The sequence below is a fragment of the Nipponia nippon genome, unplaced genomic scaffold, assembly GCF_047370975.1.
Source record: "Nipponia nippon isolate SJK-2023a ecotype South Korea unplaced genomic scaffold, ASM4737097v1 scaffold_24, whole genome shotgun sequence".
Taxonomy (NCBI): Eukaryota; Metazoa; Chordata; class Aves; order Pelecaniformes; family Threskiornithidae; genus Nipponia; species Nipponia nippon.
The window spans coordinates 747,519-771,324 of NW_028262341.1; the positions used below are offsets into that span (position 1 = coordinate 747,519).

The 23,806-nt window shown below is 38.2% G+C and overlaps 1 protein-coding gene across 12 annotated transcripts in view; it reads right to left on the bottom strand.

The window, feature by feature from the left end:
• Positions 1–23,806, bottom strand: part of SSBP2 (single stranded DNA binding protein 2) — a 201,352-nt gene that overhangs the window by 66,002 nt on the left and 111,544 nt on the right. For 9 of the 12 annotated variants that reach the window (XM_087761485.1, XM_087761481.1, XM_087761474.1 and 6 more), the window contains exon 5: positions 4,203–4,292. The exons of the other annotated variants lie outside the window; for them this stretch is intronic. In XM_087761485.1, coding sequence (XP_087617611.1) covers positions 4,203–4,292 — 90 coding nt within the window. The remainder of the gene's footprint in view (positions 1–4,202; positions 4,293–23,806) is intronic. 12 annotated transcript variants of the gene reach the window in all.

The following is a 23,806-nucleotide window of genomic DNA, read 5'->3' on the forward strand; positions in this document are numbered from 1 at the left end:
CATCACTTATGACATTCCATTTTAATAGGTGGACAACCATGAAGAAAGAGAATTGAAATTACTTATCTTGGGTTACCCACAAAAAACGTGGGTAACTTAGGGATGAATTGCACATCATTTTTTAGCATCCGGGCTCGCACTCTGATGCCCAAACATTATCCTTCTCTGAGGCTCCGTATTAAAGAAAGCAATGTACCAGAAGCACTGACCCAGCAGAAATCACCCTCATTGGATGGCACTTGATCCATTAGTTCAGCCTAAGACAAAATCAACTCTAAAATAATAGTCTTGTATGTCAGAACTATTGTCTTCACTCCTTCTGTCGTCCCACACATTCAGTTTTGCTGCTAATGAACCAAGACCGGATTCAGCTACTGTATAACCCAAATTTATTTCAGAGTATTACCTATTCTACGTACTGAAAGAAGATGAGGACAAAAAAACCATGTAGCTATGGAATTTAAAGTTACATTAAAATACATACACACTGGTAGATGAAATTGAGATACATCTTAACTCCACATAAACCTGCTTTCTTGACTTTTCAAATTTAATTTTTGACACTGTAAACAATTATCTTTTTAAAAAGAGGTTATTTAGTTGATGATAACAGTTGTGCACAACTCTACCATCTTCCTTTCACTGCATCAATTGGAAGGTGAATTGCACTTTGGACCATCAGCTCTGTAGTCATCATTCATCACCTGAATTGAAGTATAAAAACACAAGTACAGAGAGATACAAGACAAATCAACTACTGGTTTCAGAACCCCACCTCTGTGGACGAGGCATAAAATGCCAGAGACTGCTAATTAACATCAGTGCTAGTGGCCTACATATACGTGAAAACCTCACTTTATGAAGAGCAGAGTTTTGCCAGAAGCTGTCTGAGAAACCATATTTCTCCCACATTTATCTACCTCCATGTGCTATACTAGTGTACTGCATTATTTTCTTTTATAAAAAATAAAGGTCACAGAAATAATGGTAGTGGTCAGAAGTGCCAATAAAACTGGAACCCAGGTAATGTTTCTTGGTGTCCAGCACAGTCCCCACCTAAGTTGCCACCTTCCCCTCACCCGTCTGATAAGAAGCAATTGCAGCAGCAAGAGCATCCATTTTGCTTATGTCCCGGTTAGTGATTAGTGCTGACACCAAAATAGAGTTGCAGTGCAAAACCAAGAGCCAGTACTGGTGACAAATGAAAGGACTTTAACTTGTCTAGCAATTCTGAGTTAGCCAAACAGAGCTGGAAGGTAGTGGCTATCAACAGCTCTACCTTAGGCCAATCCAGACATTTCATGAAAGCAACAAAAGCCATCCTTATCACTCCAGAATGACCTTCTAGATAAATTTTAGGTTGCAAAAAGTTGAAATGTTACAATGTTTTTCTAGTGCAAAGTCTTAGTGAACTAAATACAGATATAAGCACCATTCTCCCACTGTTTCTATGATCTTCTGACTCTTGAAAATCAAAATTGTTCACTTTCATAATCTAGGAGTGAGTTGCGGTCTAAATTCCAAACTCTCAGTGAAAGAAGACCGGCAGTTCATAGAAAGGCTAAAGTTTGTCAGTATCCAGATCAAGACAGATGAACATGTTTTCTATTACTTGGTATATTCTTGTGATCAGCTGGGATCAGAGGAGCTGCAGAAGAGTATACAGAAACTGATTGTCTAGTTAAAGGTGTACTAGAAAGAAAGGAAGTTTCTAGAAGTACTAGAAGGAATTAGGAAGTTTTGATCATGAGTTTCTCTTTCTTGCTTGTCATTTCACCTGCTTTTTATGGCAGCAGATGATGCTCCTCAATTTTCAAGTTTCACATACACAGCTATGTCTGCCAATGTATTTTCTTGTCCTCAGATAAATTGACATTGGTAAGATTCAGCTCTGTCTGAAGGTATTACAACCAGATATTAACTGCTTCTTGAGAGCACTCACTCCAACACCACAACACATTGTCATAGACTGTCTGTACATATGTGCTTTATGCACACCTTACAGTTTCAGCACACTGTTATGTAACTGACTGGATTTTGGCTTAGCTCCCCTTGCTGGGATTGCTCCCAACCATATCAATGTATCCACTATTGAACTTGCAGTTGGACTTGCTAACTAGTATGGTATTTCATTACGTATATTCTTATGCAGACGACTACAGCAAAAACTAATAATCTCTTGAAAAGTGTTTGTTCTGTTGAGATAGCCATTCAACTGAGGAAAGTCGATCTCTGTCAGCTAAAGCTGTAAGGGACTAATCTTGGGTACTGCATTTTACAGAGAAACACAATGGCACAGATCCAGCAGTTTCAAGGAGAGGTGAAGGGTGATGTCTGGAGGAGTCCAGACCAGACTCTGCAGACCAGCTCTTGGAACCTGCCTTGCAGAAGACTCATTGGCCATACTGTTGAGTTGATGATAGCTCTGACTAACGTCACAAACTGTGTTACACTGAAAATTGATTTTCCTCTGTTTATTTTCAAGCCCAGGCCTTGCAAGAAGAGCAGGCTGTTGGTGGGGCTTCAAGTAAGACTGAAGTCAGATACTGACAGACAAGGAAAGTTTACTCATACTTAACTTTCTATCATCTTGTCTTTCTTACATCTTTAAAGATCTAGAGTGGCTAGAAGTCTTTTCACGCTTCTAAAAATGAAACTCCCACACCCTCCTCCTGCAAAACCTTTAAAATAGTTACTCTCTCCCCTATACTTCACATACTTTTCGTATCTGTGCCCCTTCCCCCTCTTAATTGTCCTCAAAGACAATAAAAGAAAAAAACTTTAAACTTTAATTCCTTTGACATTACAGCTGGAGTGGGCAGCTAAAATAAGAAAAAGTGTGATTTTTATACAATATAAAAATTAAGATTAAATTGTGTTTAAAAACAGCTGTTCGAAACAGTAAAAGCAGAAATAAAATAATTAATCAGTCCTGCCAGCTCCTGAGGATTTTGTGACTGGCAACGGTAAGATATTTTCTATTTCACTTGCAAATATCTTTTAATTCATGTATTAAAAATCATGCCTCAGTTTTTGAGTTGATGAAGGAAACAACATGCTCATGCCAGGTTCATGGTTTCTTTATGTAGGTATCAATACTGCAGATAGCAGTTTTTCCCTCTGTGACTGTGGGAAAAGGAAGACCATACAAATAATATTGTCACTTACATACAGTGTAAATAAAGATTGCTGATATCCTGCCATTTTTGTACAATCACCATTTGGATAAAAAAATAAATAAAACATTTCTTCTTTTTTTCCAGATGAAATATGCTTCTGTTGTCTATCTATCTCAGGGAAGAAGGAAAAAGATACTGCTCTCTACCTGGATTTCAGCACTTGGTTTTTACAGAACATCCTGTCCTGATGTTCTCCCCACATCACAGTCCTGGAAATCTGGGTTGTTTCTTTCACATCATAAGATCAAGTATGTGAAGTGCAAATCTCTGTTCTTCCTAAAGAGCTCTTTCAATGCTAGAGGTGCCGCTACTTTTTGCTCCTGCTGCACAGCCACAGTTTACCAGTGTGGAGAAAAACAACCAAACTTTGGTGAAGAAGAGATGCAAGCTTGCTCACAGGAGCAGTCCAATCTCGGATTACAACTATTAGGTTGGCTTTGCACTAAAAACTGCCATTTTTTCCATCATAGTATTCTGTACTGTTAATGTCCAAAGTGCTAACTGGGTATTTAATTTCATTTATGACAAAACTTAATAAAAGCAACACATGGTCGAAATCCTGCCTTGTTTTTTCAGGCATTAGGGTTGAGATCTTCAATGTGCAAGGAGATGCTCAGTGGGATATTCTTAATTGCCTAGGTCTAATTCCCACTGAAACTTGAACACCTTAAAAATCTGGCCCATGGCTTTACCACAGAGCTAAACAAGACCAACAGCATTCTTATGTTAAAGCTTCAATGCAATATATGTATATTACCATAGGAAATTATTTTAAGATTATATTCAAGCATTTTCAGTCTCCACTCATAAACTGGCACCATTTCTTACCCTTGAAATTTTGAAATGAGTTCTGCTGTATTATGAAATACTTGTCAGCCAGAAAGATCCCTTCCTTTCCACTCTCAAGTATTGCACCATATAGTGAGACACAGTTTAGAACAGGACCTTTTCTACAGACTTGTAAACAGTATTATGGAGGATTTTCTATCCTAAAATTCCTGTAATCATAATTTTTCTGAATACCTGAAAAAAACCCGGTGGTACAGGACCTACTGGCATGCCATCTCCTGGGGGAATGTTTCCTAGCACTGGACTGGGAGCTGCTGCAGCACTCTGAAAAGAACAAAGGGAGAATAAACCTTTGTCATTGCATGGTAGGCATTAAACCCCCCCAAAAAAAAAACAAACGAAAAAAAACCCAAAACCTGACCAAAATGCAGAAAGTAATTCTCTGGATATGTCATAATGTCATTATTTCATCGGAAGGTAAATTAGAATTGTATAGTGTTTACCCTTCATTTATACAAGTATAATGATTTGTTAAAATAACAAATGTATGTTGAGGGGAAGGATGCTAGACATTGCATGGATATACAAATATGCGTCAATTAGATAAATCTTGACTAGATTCTAAAAAATATTGCATCTGAGTGTGTCTATATATATACAAACGTGAATGTAACTTGCACACTTTTTCTTGTATTATGTGTAAAAACATCCTCACACATGCACAAGGATATACATATAGCATAAAGAAAGTAATTTATGCATTTTATCAGCAAATTCCAAGCACTTCAAAGATAATTTCAGCAGACTGCAATATTCTTTCAGAACTACATCAAGCTTCAAAACAGGATTCTGTTACAAAGAGTACAAGAAGGAATGCTCACGATTCTGCTGGTAATGCTTATGATTTTACCAACCCCAAAAATAACCACCATGACAAATTAGAAGAATTCAGGTTACGTTTTTGGAAGGGAAAAGAAAAAAGGGATTTCTAAGAAGTGAATCAGAGGATGAAATTAGTTACCTTTGCAAATCCTTCGGTTGGAATAAGCAAGTAAAGAATATTGCTTCGGGCAATTTACAAGCAGGAGATCGTCACAAAAAGGGAAGCCAAACTGTTATTGTTGTCATGTATTGGAACCTCAATTACTTTTAATTTCTAGCAGTCTTCCTTCCTGCAATATGTTTCTGTAGGGCATAAAGCTGAATCACCTATAAAGACTTACAATCTTCTGTGAAAGTACTCATGCACACACAATGCAGAGAGCCACTTGCAGCTTACTAATGACCTGCCAATATCTGCCCTACAGAATATGAATGGCTTATGTTTATTAACTTATCACTCTATTGTACTCTCACACTTGATACCCAAAAGATGCAGATCTGGAAATTGTATTTCCAGGTGTTTGGCACACTGTCTAGGAAATTAAAGAATAATGCTGTTAAGATTTGAAAACTGGCACAAAGAAGGGCTGACCTTTTTAAACTAAGCAGAAAGGAAATATTCAGTTAATTACCACAGATTTTTCAATGGCTTAAGCTGTGCTTTAGAATCAAATTTCTGAACAACTAGCAGTAGCATATTTAGCATCTAAGCTGTATGTTCTTTCCAAACAAAAGTCTAGAACATATCATTAAAATACAAAGACTGCAGAAAGTGCTGGCTTCAGAACTGAGTTCAAGACTTTGATTCGCTAGAAAACCCTGTAATAAAGGGTCTTATTTATGCGAGGATCTGGTCTGCATGATCAGTGTTAAAATACTATATAATTGCAACTGACAGAAAAAGCCAGTCAGGTGAGTTGGACATAGCAAACACTTTTGAATCATAACTACCTGCTTGTGAGAGGCTACCACTAGTCAACCAAACCAGCCTATAAAGCTGTAGTAAATAAAGACCATTCTCCGCTAGTCACTGCCATTCTTTGAGCACTGCCTGAAGGACATGAGACTGGAGTATGATGTTGCTTAGATGCATGCAAAATCATGCAACTCTCTGAAAGGTTCTTGGGTACTTCTCTCAGGTCTGTCACAGCCTCTTGGCTTCCCAGACAGAGGGGGTCTGAATGCACAGAAATAATGCCTGAACAAGATAATTCTGTTACCTTTCCTTTCTTTTGCATGGCTTCTGTGAACGCCCACTAATTATTTTCATATTATCTACATTTCCAAAGGAAAACAGAAGGGAAAGTTTTTGGTTTGTGGTTTGTTTTTTTGTTTGGTTGTTTGGGTTTTTTTAAAGTAAAAAATGACCTGTTTAAACTGAGCATCGGGTAACAATGTCAACTAAATTAATGAGTAAGTGCAGACACAGTTTGAGTGAAGTATGTTGGATCTTACTTCCATATGTACAGGTTTTCTAGATAAAGAATGACAACAGTAGCATCACTGATAGGGAAGATCAATGATGTTAAAAGCCTGAGCATCTTGAAATGTCCAAAATAGCCTGCACTGCAGTCTCTGACTAAGAAGGAGTAACCCATTAAAGGAGCACTAATAATGATGAACCTTATTACAATATCATCCCTCCTTGCATACTAATTCCTGGTTGCCTCTATGCTACCTTAGCTGTGTCCATCTTTACCAGCCGTGTAATATGCACTATACTATGTCCGATGGAGCTGATGCTACAGAATAAAGCATTTGAATAGACTATAATAAATCACTGAGCAAACACACCTCAACAGTATGAAGTCAGATAGGCAAAATACTGTTAAGTTGCGAGACCTCAGAAAAAGAGCTAAGCAGCACCTCCCCTGCTACATGACCAGTTTTCGGAAGCCTCCTGTCCCAGGTTCCCTCACTCCTACTCATATTATTTAAACTAAGCTATACCAGGCATTAATGCATGTCAGAGTGCCTCAATGCATTCAATGGGTCTTAGATGTCCTCAACTGTGGCCTATGCCAGAGCCCCCAGGTTACAAAAGGATGCTTCTAAGAGGAGGGAACAACTTCTCAGGATGCAGTGCTCCTATAGAGATATAGGGATCTGCCTCTGCTGAGTTCATGCCGTTTCCCACACTTTTTGAAAATCACTTTAAAAAGAAAAATGGTAAAATATACTTAACAATTTAAAAAACAGAGAGAGAAGGAAATAATGGTTATTCCAAAACAGGGAGAGAAAAGGATTAAAATTATATCTGTTAAGATTTATGTTAGCCATTAAACCTCCTAACAAGGCTTTATAAGAAATATACCTAAAGATAACATTTTCATCATTGTCTCAATAGTTGTTTGTTTTTTTTTTAAAAAATATATTTTTTTTTAATTTATTTTTGAATCTGACTTAGCACTGATACCAGAGGAACACAGCTTTGTTCCTCGGTGAACCTCAGAGATTAGCGTGCAACTCTCCAGGACTGGTAAAATGCGCATAGGGCAATTCTTTGTCTACTGGGCTACAGACATAGCAATGAATGACCATAAGGCTACCTCACCAATGTAATGAAATGAATTACTTTCAGAGGTGCTGCCAATTCCTCTGAAGGGGATATGGCTCCAGAGTAACCACTTTTTAGGAGGAGTGGGGTTTGTACAACTTTGTTGATGAAGAAGATACACAGAAAGGAGTCAGATCAAGCCAACACATGAGACTGTAGAGCTTCTACAGCCTCCTCAGAAAGCCTTCTGCTTGAGGACTGAAGTCCCATTCTGGAGAGCTGCCCCGAGGGTGGCCAAAAGATCTGAGCAGTGCTATCGGATGGATATTGGAGGAATCATTTGTGATGATGATGGGGGAAGAAACACAAGGTCTTGTGGAGGTGATTACACAAGTGATCCAGACTAATTTACTCAAATCTTGGTTCTCGTGGTTTCCAGAGAAAAAGGCCTCAACTAGCTCTTTGCTTCAGGCTAGATACTCAAAATTAAATTAACTTACTAATGTTGGCCATTTTTTGATAGTGGACCGTGATGTTTCAGGGAGGTATTCAATGTGTTGATTTTAATTGGCCTAATTATTTGAGATTTTATTACATTGTGCAGTTTATACACACTTGTGCAAAACCATCTCTCCTCTGTGTTTCTGAGTGGGAAGGAGGACAGAATGATGCAAAGTTTGAGAGGCCATAATAGTAGGTCGGTTTTCTGACATTTGAAGTACTGCTTAATAATTGTAAGAATACTGTAGTTATGGGCATTCCACAATAGTCCAGTCTTAGGTGTTACAGAAACTTCAGTTTCTATCTTTAATTACATAATGTACTGGTGCTTTTTTCTGTTTTCATGTTTGTTTGTTTGGGATTCTTTTCCCTGATCAGCAATGAAGTCCCAAAACCAGAAACAAAGCATTTTCAGTGGTTTAGGTATATTACATTTTCTAGCTTGTGCTATCCAATGAACGTTTTAAGACCTTATACCAGGTAGATCAGTAAACAAACCTGCAACTGCTGCACTGAAATATTCTTATTTATTCTATCCTGATGAATTCATTCATTTCTTTTTTCACAGTCCCACAGCAAACCATGGCTTCTATTTGCACGCATTACAAGTTGTTCATCATTATTCTTCCATTAGTTTGACATTTTAAATATTTGCAATTTGCTTTCACTGTTTTTCATAAAAAGATGAAATAGGAAAATTTAAATGGTCTGATCTTTTTGTACACTATCTTACCTTCTTAAAAATGGAAAACTATATTTGCTTTTGTAGCTAAAATACTGAATTTATGGTATCTCTTTACAATTATTAATTAAAATGGTGTACTTCAATGAAACTTATTGTGGTCATTCTTTGCTCTATCCAAGCTACTCTCGACAATGTAAAAATAGATGATTATATTAAAAAAAAACTAAAAATAGCCATGGTTTAGGCTGTTTTTTGCAATAAAGAAATCACAAAGTAAATAAAAAATAAAAATAAAATAGGTTAGTTATTCCATTAGTACAGTATCTGAACTATAAAAGTCCAGAGAGAAGTCTGCAACACGTAGGTTATTTTTTGAGGCTATCACAAGAAGTGCTTTATGACGGAAGCTCACAGAAGAATTCCATTTGCAATCAAAAAATTTTACAAAGAAAGGACTTGACTTGATCTATAAAAATACTCATCCGGCTCATTCACTATTCTGGCCATTTAATTTCAGGTATTTTGCTTAGAGTAAGACATCCTTACTTTTATCCAAAGTAAGTTTATCACATTACTAAATTTTTCCATGAAAAGGAGATTTCTAATTTTTTAGAAGTCTACCTGATGATGAATGATGAAATCTACTTGATGATGGATGAGAGAAGTTGGACCTCACATATAAAACAGATCTATGGCCACTCTTGGCCACTCCATTCCCTCACCATCCAAGCCTCCTCCATAAACCTCCTCTACATCAGCCCTAAATCTGCTGAGTTAGCTGGACAGTAGTAGTTCCTGCTGAATTACTAGAGGTGGTGGGTACCCACTTCTTCAGCTGGATCAAGCATCAAGCCAATCCCTCCTGCTACCAGCTTCTTTGGAGGCAACGTCCTTGTGTTCTCTCTTCTGTGGCAAAGTATGAGCATGTTACTGGTGTTTTGTGCTGTGAATACCACGCAAGTAAAAGTCCCTGCTGGACTCCAGGCACAGACAAGGTAGTGCCTCTAGATGACACTGAAACTACTGGCACCAGTGTCCATGATGCAGGCAAGTTTAAACTCCTATCTTAGGATTTAATGATGCTAAAACCGGCATCAAAGACAAAGAGGGAGCAACAGTCTGTTGACAGCACAGCAATAGTGTCAGGATGAAGAAGGAGCTGCATTAATAACTCTGGAAGAAGGTATGGAGCTAGACCTAGTAAGGCACAGATGCTTGCCAGTGCTGTGAAGTGTGGTAGCTTAAGTCTCTCTCTTGAAAATAAATTATTTCCATAGGGAGAGTCTGAAACAGTTAAAAAGTCAATTTTCCCTTTTAAAGATGTTTCCTCTCGCTGTTTGCACAGTACATGCAACTGTGCTTTCCCACCCTCCGCAATGCCTCCCATCATATAGCACACGCAAGTGAGGCGTGCCTGAGAACGCTTTAGCATCACCCTGAGTTGTGACTCTTCCACATACTGCTGGACACAACAGCCCGCTGATGCTTCCATGGGTAATCTCCAGGCTGACAGTCTCTGAAAGACAGCCCTTATCCCCTAATACTAGGGTAAAATGGCATACTCTCTGGAGGGGCAATGCCTATGTAGGAGGTTCACACACTTTTGATGTTTGATGCATGGCTCAATGCACAGTGAGCGTGATGCACCGTGAACATAGCAGTAAAGGCAGCCCAGGGTGAAGACATGAAAGTGAATTAGCAGCATCAGTATGATTATTTAAGAATTTTCATACTGGTAAAATTTTGTAGCACAAATGTGTCTGAGAGCATTCTGGAAGAACAAACATCCAACCTGCCTTCATGAGTCCTACAAGCTGAACAGTCTGAGCAGAAACATCCTATAGCATAACTGGCTGCAAATTATTGCGACTTCATGTTGTATGCACTATTCTCCTGGGTTCAAGGTACAGAAAAAACAAACCAACCAAAAATACCCAAGAAACTTTGTGTTTATGACAGATCTCAAAAGTCCAAAGCCTAAGCAGCACTTGCTGGAAGTAGTCTATGGTATAGGAACTCCTACTTCTCATACTCCTTCTGCTGATACTCTAGTTACTTTAACAATACAACTGAAAGCTTTGTTTTTGATTACTCCAAAATTTCATATCTGATTTTGAGTGATAATCAGAAAAAAAATGCTAACGTAATCTGAAATGTTGTATGCAATGCCAGACATACTTTAGCTTTCTTTCCTCTTTCTGAATCCTGCTTCAGAGAAGTTAGGTCACGAGAATTTTGGCAAGATCTTCAGAAATAATAACACTTAAGTCAGTTTCTCTGAAATACAGGTTTTTCATCAAGAGTGATAGTTTCATAAGAAATCTACTACAGAGCCATTCCGAGAACTAGCTGTACTATACATGTAGTATCATTTTACATTTCATTTAAGCCTTAACTTGGCTAAGATGTATTTACTCCTCAAGTTCAAGTACTGAAATAGAGATAAAACTGGCACTTAACATGGTGTTAAGGATCATTTTGATCCTGCAATAAATAAACCAATTATTATTTTATTTTAAAATCACTAAGCTTACTAACCAAAATTAATTTAGATGTCTTTTTAAAATTACAGTATAAATATTAATATAATGTTTTCATATATTCATGTATGCAACCAAAATACACAGTAACCAGACAAAAATATTCCGTCATGGAGAATATTAATACAATCAGTTGAATCAAAACAAGAGCAGAAATGTTCAGAATCTCAGGTTAGTTTTGTATATATTCATATGACATTAATGCACAGGTAATTTAAACAAACTGAACAGCGAATGTTTAAGGATGGATGTGAAGGACAACACAGGGAAACTACAACCACCGTTGGTACCAAGTTTGAAACACTGATGACAGCAGCATATTGTTGGCAGGAAAAGCAGAAAATGTTTAATTTTTGGTAAATATCTCCTTGAAACCCATGCTGAAAACTCACACTGATGCTAAGCATAAATAAGACTCTGCTAGTCAGTTGATAGCTCTGAGATGAATGTACAAGTAAGTTCATAGGAAAGTCAAACGTCTTTCCAAATCAGTATTGCTTAATTCATCACATCCAGCGATGCCAATTAAGAGAACTGTAAATAAACACAGGAACAGATGACATTGGGGCCATCGTGTTTAGCTGTGACCAGTCCCTGATCCACCAAAAGCGCAATGCTAAGAGAAAAATAATCCAAAAGCCAACTGTCTATTTTTGTCACTTTCTCATAACCTCCTTTTTCCAGCATTTTTGTTATCTTAAGCACAGCATTCTGGTTGCTTTCCCATAAAGGCATGGATATGTATAACGCACCAAAAAGCTAACTACTTATTACCAACTCACTAGTTATTATCTTAAAGAATACCTTCTCATTCACAGTATTTCATGCCTTCTACAGCTTACTGCAAACAAACAAGAAACTACCAGAACAGACAGAGACATGCAAAGTTGTGTATTACGTTTTATCACACTTTACTGAGTATTTTTAATTCAACTGTGTTGTCTTCTTTAGGAGAACACTTTACAAATTTTTGTTTCTCTTTTTTTCCTGAGGACGAAGGATAAATATTTAGTGCTACTTTTTCAAGTTCATGAATTTAGGAAATTATGGGAATTGGGGAATATAAATTTAGTTGGGTTTTTTTGTTCTGGAAAGACAAATGATGGATGATTACTATTTCAAATCACATTTACCACTTATTTAATTTCTGGTCATTGATAGCTTCAAAGTGCCAGACATGCTGTAGACAATACTGTAACACAAACAGCAAATTTCCATTTGTAAACACTTCAACTTGTAACTTATCAAGTATTTCTAAGCCATTAGCTAGTTACTATAATAGGGTTTCATTATTTTTTTACCTACCACAAATCAGAGAAATAAATATTAATCCTAGAATCATAGAATGGTTTGGCTTGGAATGGATCTTAAACATCATCTAGTTCTAACCCAACTGCCTTGGGCAGGGACACCTTCCACTAGACCAGGTTGCTCAAAGCCCCATCCAACCTGGCCTTGAACACTTCCAGGGATGGGGCATCCACAGCTTCTCTGGGCAACCTGTTCCAGTGCCTCAGAACCCTCACAGTGAAGAATTTCTTCCTTGTATCTAATCTAAACCTCCACTCTTTCAGTTTAAAGCCATTACCCCTTGGCCTATCACTAAGTGCCCTTGTAAAAAGGCCCTCTCCAGCTTTCTTGTAGGCCCTGTTTAGGTACTGGAAGGCTGCTATAAGGTGTCCCCAGAGCCTTCTCTTCTCCAGGCTGAACAACCCCAACTCTCTTCTTAGCCTGTTCTCATAGGAGGGGTGCTCCAGCCCTCTGAGCATCTTTGTGGCCTCCTCTGGACCTGCTCCAACAGGTCCATGTCCTTCTTGTATTGGGGGCCCCAGAGCTGAACGCAGTATTCCAGATGGGGTCTCACGAGGGCAGAGTAGAGGGGGAGAATCACCTCCCTCGATCTGCTGATCGTGCTTCTTTTGATGCGGCCCAGGATATGGTTGGCTTTCTGGGCTACAAGCGCACATTGCCAGGTCATGTTGAGTTTCTCATCAACCAACACCCCCAAGTCCTTCTCCTCATTAAGAGGAACTACATTGATTAACTACTAGAAACTTTCTCATTTTCTCCAAGATAGAACATAAAACTACTCACCACTCTGAACGAAAAATTTTTTTAAAAACTGACTGGCAATAAGCCATTATTCCTTCTGTTGAGCCTTTGAATGTTCAGCTGCACACAAAAGAAACATAACCCCTATACTGGTTTACTTACAATGAGTTTAAAATCTTCACAAAAAGGTAGAGTTATCTCATTGATAGAAGCAAGCCATTTGAAAGATCTGGATCACAAGACCTAATTTATTCTTGGTGTAGTTCCATTGATAGATATTTCTCTAAAATGCTTAATTTCTGTTCTGTAATAGAAAGGTATTCACATGACAGCAGTAGCCTGAGAAGTGTAATTGTAGAAGGTCATAATGCTATTCCTTATAACTTCTCACTTTTCCTTAAATTTCAGCTCCTTACAGTTTGACCTGGACTCCGGCATTGTATTTCTGTTCACTCCATCTTACACATTATTATGAGTGATAAAGAATACATAATGTCATATAACAATAATCCTATTAATAGCCAAGTTGTGCATCTGTTATCAGAGAACAAAATCACATTTTAACTTGGAAGGAGGGATTGGTTTCCTCAGTTTACATCAGCAGACTTGTTCACTTCACGAAGAGCAGACCTGTTGACAAGGACAGTATGCTCCAGGACTCCATCCATTCTCTCCCCATGAAATAATCCTATGCTCAAAACAACCTCACCGTAAGCAAAGCTTCCCCATATCTGAAGTAGGATTACAGTTTGTTTTACTGTATCCCAGTGCCCAATCTGGGGTTTTCATTCTACTTAGCTGAGATGGTGAAATTCTATTACAGAACTGAAAACCAGGTATTAGGTTGGAAGTATACTGTTAAGGATAACAGAAATTATTTTTAAGGAAAGCTTTGCTATCAATGAATAAAAGGATTTCAAACTCTTGTCAAATGACAGCATTTCAGTCCTGTCTCTTAGTTGCTGCTCCTTGGATTATTTAGAAAACAATTTCCAGATAAAGATTTCTCTAAAGTATTGTTATAAAGAAAAGCTATTTTAAAATGAACCTTTATTATTCAGTGGATATTACTAAAATCACTACTACGCATAGGTATCAATAGAATATTCAGTTTTAAAAAAAAAAGTGGAAAAGTAATTTGTGTTTTAAATATGGAAAGTACCGAATTTCTGTCCATTCTTTTTCAAAACTGAACAGAACTATACTTAAAAGATGAATACTTGGCGTCTCGTATTTCTTTATGAAGACACACAAAATAAGAGTAACATTTCAAATAATGTTTTTGGACAATTTTCTAGTAAAGTAAAGGCACTCATTTCAGCTTAATTCCAAGCCCTGTGTTATTTAGTAATGTATACTTATGTACAAAATCGAAACACCAAAGGCTAGCCAACTGAATTATGTTACACTTTTGATGAAATGCAACAGTATTATCAGATTCATCAGTAATAACCATGCTGCTGACAAGATAAAGGCACTTGAGGACACAAAACACTGTTGTTGCAGCTTGGAGCCGAGTTGCAGTGATATTTCAATGAAATGACTTCTTTCCAGAAGTGACACTTACACCCCTCCTCCAGATTCCCTGGAGACCAAGACTGCTTCGTTCTGCTAGCTTAACAACCGCAAAATACTCAATGTGCTATTTTTTTCCAAGCTGCACCTCCAGATCACATCTTTGTTGAATAACTGACATTGCAGACCACAGGTTTAACCCACTGCCTTCCTCATCACAAGGAATTTGAATGAAGATGTGTGAAGATGCTTCTCTTAAAAGGAGTTAGTAAGAAACTGATCGGAGGAAATTATTTAACTTACATGACTGTGACAAGTTACATGTATCCCATTGAATTTTTTATTATGTCTTATCATATTGAAGCACTCCTATTACAGTTAAAATTGCTAATACAAAACTACTATACAAAAATATACTATTGCCTTTTCTCAGTATTTTCTCAACAGCTGTTGGGGTCATGATAAAGGGACTGCAAAAAAAAAGGGAAATACTGCTGAGATTTTTAATATACACAGTCAAATATGGCTAGCTCCTGAAATCATTATTCCAAATAATTTTAAATGGTGACCATCATATGGCATCCTCTCCGATCAGGTGAAAGATAGGTACCCAAAGTAATTTTTAGAAATACAGTGCTTAGTCCACCTATGAGTTTGAGTAATACTCAGACAATCACTGTACTTAAGCCATGACATACTGCACAAAGTGGGCTGATCACTGGTAGTCTTTTCTTCCTGCTCTGAACACGCTCCATTTTGTTCTGTTGATGCTCTAAAGAAAATTCACAGTTGGTACAATTGTGCTAGTTAGGCTAGTATGACAAGACTATCTTATATCCTACCTTTCTCTAGTAATTAAGCTGGTTGGCACAGTGTCTTTTAATCATTTAATTAATCTAATTGTTAAACCCATTTTGTTTTCCAAAGATTTTAAGATTGCCATAGTATTGTATTCCAGTTCTCACACCACTGCACTCCACACAACAGTCAAGTGCTCTCCCATTTTAAGAAAACAGTGATTAATAACAATACGATTAACGTTTCTCTGCATCTGTCTTGTCTTTTCCAAGTTATGAAAGACAAATGAACAAATATGCTGTGAGTTGAAGGACTGAATTTTGATTATGAAATGAAAAGTAGACTGGTTTGGGGTTATCCTTAGGTCACCTGGGAATGATTCAGCAATCTTGGCAATATATGCACACCTTCAGAGGAAAACAACAACAACAACAACAAAAAACAACAAAAAACCAACAAACAAAAAGAAAATTCAGTAATTCCAATTCCCTCTCTATCCAAAATGGATTTTTGTCTCCATATGTGGCTGGCTGGAAAAGAAAGCATACACTTAGAAAACTACATACTATTTCAGAAGCAGCCGAAATGCATGATGAAACTGCTTCTCTGCTCAACAACTAGCATATTTGGGTTTTCTTGTCTGGACCTTCATGTTATGAACTTCCTCTTTAATAATCATTACTAAAATACTAACTACAGATACATCGCTGTCTTTTTCAAGGCTTTGCTGTAGATGTTATTACTCTGTCCTAAAACATGAAAGTATGTAACTTCACAATATTGTACTATTGACAGCACATTTTCATAGACAAAACATACTGAAGCAGCCATTTGGATTTCTGGAACAGTAGCTCCATTGTAGATCGAGTTAGTGGTAGGTAACACAATACATACTTTTCTTTAGAGCCTCTAGCCTGACTTTCATTACTTTAAAATCAGTGGTATTTCTTGTGTATATGGGTGCTGAAAAGTAAATGCTTAATTCCGTAACAAGTACATGGTCATTTTAAGACACTGGGAGACAGCAATTAAAAAAACCCCACACGTCATTATTCTCTCAGAGACTTCTCTGTTCTTCTTAAGCATGAAGCTGTTCCCTAAACATCCTGAAGTTAATTCCATAAGCAGAAACATCAGCACAAGGCCAACATTTTCAGGAAAATAACAAGCATCTGAAAATTAAAGATATATGCTGGAATATCTCTATTTCCATACACCACCGAATAAAACCCTTATGAATACTTCCCACCACGCAAGACTAACTAGTCCAGTGAGACTCATCTCCTCAGGCTCCCTCTACAGCCACCACAAAGAGAAAGCTGGCCTGAGACATCCTCTGGAGGAGGGCATCTTTTCCCATCATCTACAAAGGATGTGCAGGGAGATCAGCCTTACCAAGAGGTTCACCTTTGTGAAAACCCTCTATGTATTCAAGCATTTTTAGTTTAACTGAAGCATTCCATGCAACATATTGTGCACAGCATTTATAACAAAATACAGTCCACTAGGCAAGACTTCTGAGACATGTCTGCAACTTGAGTTTTCAAGAACAGCTAGAATTTTTGATTTTTAATAATCAAGTCGGAGAAAAACATTGCCAATTTGAAGAAAACTATGATAGAGATAAAGCTCATGGAAAGCTAGCCTGTAAAGTATCACATTTTTCTCATGTTGTGTGAATATCTATCTTTGGATAAATGTACCTTGTTGAGCACAGAGTTAACACCTCTAAGTGCTAAAGCAGAATTAAGTACTGTGCTTACAAAAACCCAACATTTTCATGCTGGTGACTATTTGCTATAAAGTAGTTATCTTGGGTAGTCTACCAGTAACAGGAGCCCAACATGCCACCCCATGGGGTAACAGAATTCAAGAAAGAAGCATCCATCCATACTCAAGGCAAAGGGCTCAGTCTTCCGAGGACCTGCCTGTGTAAGGCTTTTTAGATATTCTTCTAAATGCTTCAGTATCTGAAACATTCTGCCTGTATCTCAAACACTTTCTATCTGGAATGTTGGTCTGATGCACATGTCTGAGACTCTTAAAATTTAGGATATGGGGAAAAAAACCTAACAACAAAAAACCTAATAAATGGCATTTGGAACCCAGCAGTTCCGCCACCCCACCAAAGAAGCCAGGCAAACCGGCAGTCTCCCTGAAATTAAACAGAAACAGGTTACTGAAGATAAAAAAGACTAAACCCTCCTCTTTCTTTGGGAGTTACATACAGTGCCTCACGCAAGGAAACAAAATCTGTGAGTGCCCAGCATGTACCCCACAGCTTGCTGAGGACTTGGGCCGGGAACAGCCTCACTGAGAAAAGCCCCAGTTTCAGCCACGAGTAAACTCACTGGGTCCCCAAGTCACACTGAAAAGCAGGTAACACCCAAGTGGTTGTCTCAGGTTGCTTCTCTTCAGGGAACCAATTATTTTACACCCCGTGGTGTGAAAATCCATAGTGGTGATAATGAGAACTTGAGTCTTTTAGGGTTAACTAGCTCCTACAGCTCTTAGACACACTTTTAAAATCTTAATCTTTTGCTTATTTTATTAATGTTTTTAAGCAGTGCCCACACAAACACTGGCATGGCCCTTCCTCCATGCTGCCAGCAAGCCCTGGACATGGGCAGTGGAGTCAAGGCACCTCCTTTCCTGGAGGGATGCGGATTCACGCACACCCTCTACTTATGCAACCAGCTATCCCACCGGCCTGGTCCTGTCCTTCTGTGGACTGCCAGGTCACCCACATGGAAAATGCCAATCCTGATGATAGTGTATTTTTAAATACATATGTTATACAGGGAGCAAGAGACAAAATCCAGCTGATTTAAGACTGACTGCCAAAACTTCTGCTTCACCATGTCATTTCTTCATTGCACCCCCTGGAAAAAAAAAATAAGCTAAAACCAGGAATATGGTATGAAAAATTCCCTTTACAGACCAGCAGAATTATAAGCAGCTGGAAGCAGCCAGGTATCTGTCATAAAAAATGGTACTATCCAACCTTGCTTGTAATAAACATTTATACATGCACAGATTGCATATAGATATAGATTGGCTTTAAATGTGAATTTTGGGTATATATATCTTCACTGAAGATGCACATACTGTGGGGAAGGAACTTTATAAAGTAAAGCAGGGTTAAAAACCATTATTTATATAAATAGGTCAGGTCATATAACACCAATCCAAAACAAAAGCAAGCACATTTTCCCAGTCTCCCTAACAAAGCATTTGAGTACAAACCTAACTGTCACGGTCACTTTTGCTTCAGGACAGTATCCAACCTGACCTAAAAGACTAGAGATAAATGTTAGTACTTAATGGCTGCAATAATCCTTACTTCACTATACATAAAAAGCTGGCCTCCTCTTCTCAGCTAACACAAACAGGCTTGCAGGAAGAAAAGTACAGATAGATCCAGTTTAGCTCTGTTCATTGAAGAAAATTATCCGAAGTGGAGGAGAGCAGCTAGACACCCATGTGTCACCTTAACACCTCCCAGTCCATAAGTCTGTTAGAAGTTAGTTTAAGCTCATGTTAAACCACAGCAGTCTAAGAACTATGTAATATACAGGCTGGTAACAAGAGAAAATAAGAGTTAAAAAAAATTGACACCTACTCCCCATCCTAACCTAACAGAAAAAATTTTAAAAATTTAAAAAATTAAAAAATTGAAGCGTTCTCCCCTTCCTACACTACCTAAACTACAACAGTCAGAGGCATTTTCCCTCTCCATCTTGACTCCAGTGCATCCTTCTATGACACAATTTCTCCTCTCTCTGACAGAGAAAACCCAACACTTTCTCAGCCAGGTTGGTTAATTATAGAGAACTGGTTGGTCCCAAGTGTTGTACTACTCAGGGAATAATATAAGCTACAAATTGCTGAAGAAAACGAGCACTCTAGCAGTGCCCCCTACTATCAGGTAAATAGCCTATATTATGTTGGGGAAGCTGGCAGTGGTGATGCAGACTTTTGATGGGAAATTATACAGCTCTCCCTATCTGCTGATAAGATTCACATCAATAAGTGGTGGATGGCTGACATTCTTTTTCCTTCAATCTTAAATGGGGGAACTTTTGACAAAATAAGACGCGCTTGTAAAAGACGGTGGCTGAGCTGCCAGATACAGGGTTTACATCCACGCAGTGTTTCCTTAACAGAATGAGGGAAATGCAGCATTTATTAGGATTTCCTCTGAGAGACAGCCAAGGCACAGAACTTTAAAGCTCATTTATCCCATCATTTCTTCTTCTTTGCTCCCACTTCTAAGTCTTTGAATCCCTGGAAACAACTCTAGGCTTTTCACTCTCTGGGGACTTCAGCCCTCCTTGCAAAAATAACCAGGTTTCTGTGGGAGGGAGGGATACCCATGTTTTGTACAAAAGCTGACAAAACTGAGTTAGTGTCAGGTAACCACGGATAATTAAGTAACACTTCGTTTAACTTCTTAATCCACCCTAGTAGCCTCAACATAGCAAGAGCTGACGAAGGGAAAAGGACGCAGATTTCTGGGATGGTTATGTCAGGTCTTTTGCAAATTACTTCAGCAAAGCTTAAACCTGCTAACCTGCATGCTTGATGTCCTTCATGCCCCCAAGTTCATGTGAAATGAGCAGCCACCACATTTAATTTTCCTTGTGAGTACCACTCCCCAACGATGCAGTGCACTACTGTGCCTTCACTTCATGAAAGTGCTTTGGGAACTCAGACTGTGAACGCTTGTGTGTACAGTGACTTTCCAGTGCCTATTTTCTAGAAAAGCATAATTTTCTCATTTCCTGTGATTACTATTCTCATCAACATTTAGCTAATCAAAATTATATGCAATAAAGGCTGCTCTCCTTACTTTCTAACTATTCAATTTACTACCTCTTTAAAACAGGTAACAAGACCATCACCATCATTCTCAAAAATGCCCATATTATACAGAAAATGCAACACACAGTTTGTAAGCAACAAATACTGTTCTGTTACAAGTTTTTTTTTTCTTACTTCTGTTGTCCTTTTTGTCCCTTCATACCAGCACTGAAGTATGAATAAGGACAACATCACAAACATTAATGGACACCAAAAACTGTCAGAACAGATGAGCTGGACAAGAAAACAATATAGGAATTTTTTGATAACTTGGTAAGAAGCAGGTTCAAGACATACAAGATAACAAAGTTTCAAGTGCCAGGAATATTTAATTCCTACTTTGGTATATTTCATCTGCCGACTAATCAAAACGTTACCACTCCAGCCTTGTAATCCAAGAGAAAGGAGCAGAGTTTGCATGGTAGAAGGATAACCAAAAGTTTGTTTTTTCTCTTAATGGCGAAACCTTGGTGTTATTCTCATATAGACTTGTGTTTGTGGCATATTGTATACTATTGTATACAAAGCAAGATTCACATTTAGCACAACTATTTCAGGTCAGTGAATACCTAGCTACAGCTACACTGAATGAAACAACTTGCAATCTCCAGAGTGAAAAGCAGTTCAAACCACAGTAGTAATTGTGTGAAAAGGTGACAAAAATCTGGGCTTAAATATATTAAAATATGAACCTTGAACAAAATGTTTAACTTCTCAGGCTGAGGTAACATTGGCACAATTTTTATCAGCCACAGCAATGAACTTATACAGCCTTCCAATTATTTTTTAAAATCCTCCTTTATGCACAGAACAGCGTGCAATTTTAGCATAACAATGATATATGTGCACTTGATAAGGCACCGTAAAAAACCAGCTCGCATTTTATTACTTAACTCGGTGTAACCATTGTTAAATCCTTCTCATCCTCAACAACCCTCAACTCTACCAGTGCCTGTTCCTGTGATATATGTCAAGCGCTCTAGTTCTGAGTGTACGGGTTATTTTGGGGAAAAGAAGGTTTTAAAATAAAAAAAAAAAAAAAACCAACAAAAAAACGGCATTTTTGCCACAATACAGTGCCAAGAGAAAATTACAAAAGGCAAGGGTAGGCTGCTCCATGTTTTCAAATTTAAGTTGTGCCGTAGTTGGCACACAAAGAAAGACGTGTGCCTGCAGGAAGACTCAGGGAGTATTCAAAACCCCAAATTTCAGGTACTCTTCACCAGCATCTGTGGAGCTCCCCTCTGGCTGCACGGATGCTACTCAGACGTGGGTGTGAGGAACCGACATTGATGCTCCCTGCACCCGCCAGCAGCTGCAGAAACTGCACCTGGAGCCTGGGAGGAGGTTCATTTTGGGTGACCGGCTGTCTTCCTTGGTCAAAGGAGGATAGTGGAAGACGGCAAAGCAGCCTGACGGTGTGGAAGGTAAAGGCAAAGGGCCTGTTCAGTGCAGTTCTGAGTCACCTCTGTCCTCATAATTAAAGAAAACTGCAATGCAGGATAGAAAGTTGAAAACACCCCTGCAAAAGCTGCTTGTTGGTCTCAAAATTGTCTTGTAACCAACATTTAACTTCAGAGATGAAAATGTTTTGCACAGGCAACCCTCCCCCCCTCACTTTTTAGGCTGTTGCTTTTGGCTGAGGCCGCTGTTACAACAGGAAATAAAAATGATATTACTCAGGAAGGAAGCTAATGAGTTTCCCCTCCCCCAAATGCCATTAGACACTTCCTGAATAAAGGAGAAGCACATTAATATAAGGAACGGCAGTATGTAAGTAACCAGATGCTGAGCCTGCTGTATGATTAAAGCTACATACAGTTTCTGGATGGAGAAGGAATATCAGGTCAGCTACCTTAATGCACCACCACCATTACACGGCCTTATAATGCCTGTGCCAGAGCGCTTTGTCCATTCTGCTTTTAAATGACTCAAAAGCATCACTTCCTCTGGGAGAATATGCCAGGCGATAAAACAACTCCTTGTAAGGAGTGTTTTGCAGGCACTTACTTATGAGTTACTCTATTCATTTGTTGTATTGGTTTGAATTTAGGGCTGCTTAATAAAACCCAAACCTGGGCTTTTATTGTTTGGTTTGTTTTGTAGATTTTGGATGTTCTTTAGACTGAGGGATTTCCCAATCTGGGAATTACCCAAAGCCTGAAAAATAAACAAAATACCAAATGCCAAATTTCTGGAGGCCCAGTGACTGACCCTGCCGTGTTATTAACATTCAGCATTATTCAGCTTTAAAAAATGCAATAACATTTTCAGTGAACAGAATGTAAGTATTTTTGTGTTGATCTATGTTAAAGAAATGATATTAATACTTAACTCAAAATCATCAAGTTTTCCACATAGTGAATCTGTATAATGTATTTTGGACTGTAGTTACTTTAATTCATTCTTGGCATGCTGTTTTTATTTTAAAATCAAGTTACTATAAGTAATTTAAGGGGTGATTCTGCAAAAATGTAAGCAAGTACCATCTGAAGTGAATAAAATACAAAAGAGTGAAGTTTTGCATCCATTTAATACCTTCACAGGAGCAAACCTTCCCTGTAGAGGAGTACCCTTTCATTAATGGTCTGTCCACAAACATATAAAATACATGAGTTTATAACTATTCAGCATGAGCTGGGCTTTTTTGACTACCTCAGCATGACCACCAGTGAAAGCTACGGGTGTATTTCCAGGATAAATGTCCACATGCCGTATGGTGTTTCATGTCACCTACAATGACCTCTTGTGTAGGGCCCATGTACCACAGCACCTTGTCCTTTCTTCTCCTCTTTCCTCTCCAATATTTTCAAGACAGCACATGCAAAATCCACTTTTTCTGCTTTACCTTATTCTGCTCTCACTTCTTTTTCTCTTCAATAAATTGCTTGTTTCCTTGCCTTCTTTATGTTCCTCTCAATTCCTCGATCCTCTACTCCTTTTACCTCTTCTGATTTAGCTTAGTTGCTGAGATTTTATATGATGCTAAAAAAATTAACTGAATTTTTGAGTTCAACTCCTACTGGCAAAATGAATGGGGAATAAAAGCACCTCTACTGGTAGACTGTCTGGGCCATACACACAGCAGCACATAGTCCTCATCAGAAAAAAAGATAAAGTTAATGAGGAGAGAACAACTGCTTCCCGTAGCTTCTCCCAGTATTTGTATTCTGTAACTTCTTCTGTATGTAAACACTGGGTCAGAATTATTTTACATGCCATTTAGTTAGTTTTAATTTCAAACGACACCTAAAATGTAGAAAACAAAATAATTAAGAGCTTAACTTACATAATTTTAATTCTACACATCCTTTTCCTAGTGTTACAACACATGCATTACTTTATTGTACTTATATTATAAAATAGGGCCATTGCATAATCACACTAAGACATTTTAGAGTGTGTCTCACGCTGGGATCTTAACATTTCACCAGTAGCTGAGACACTTGGCTTTTCGTCTTCCAAGGAAATTAAGACACGGCAATATGCCAACATGACACAGTGC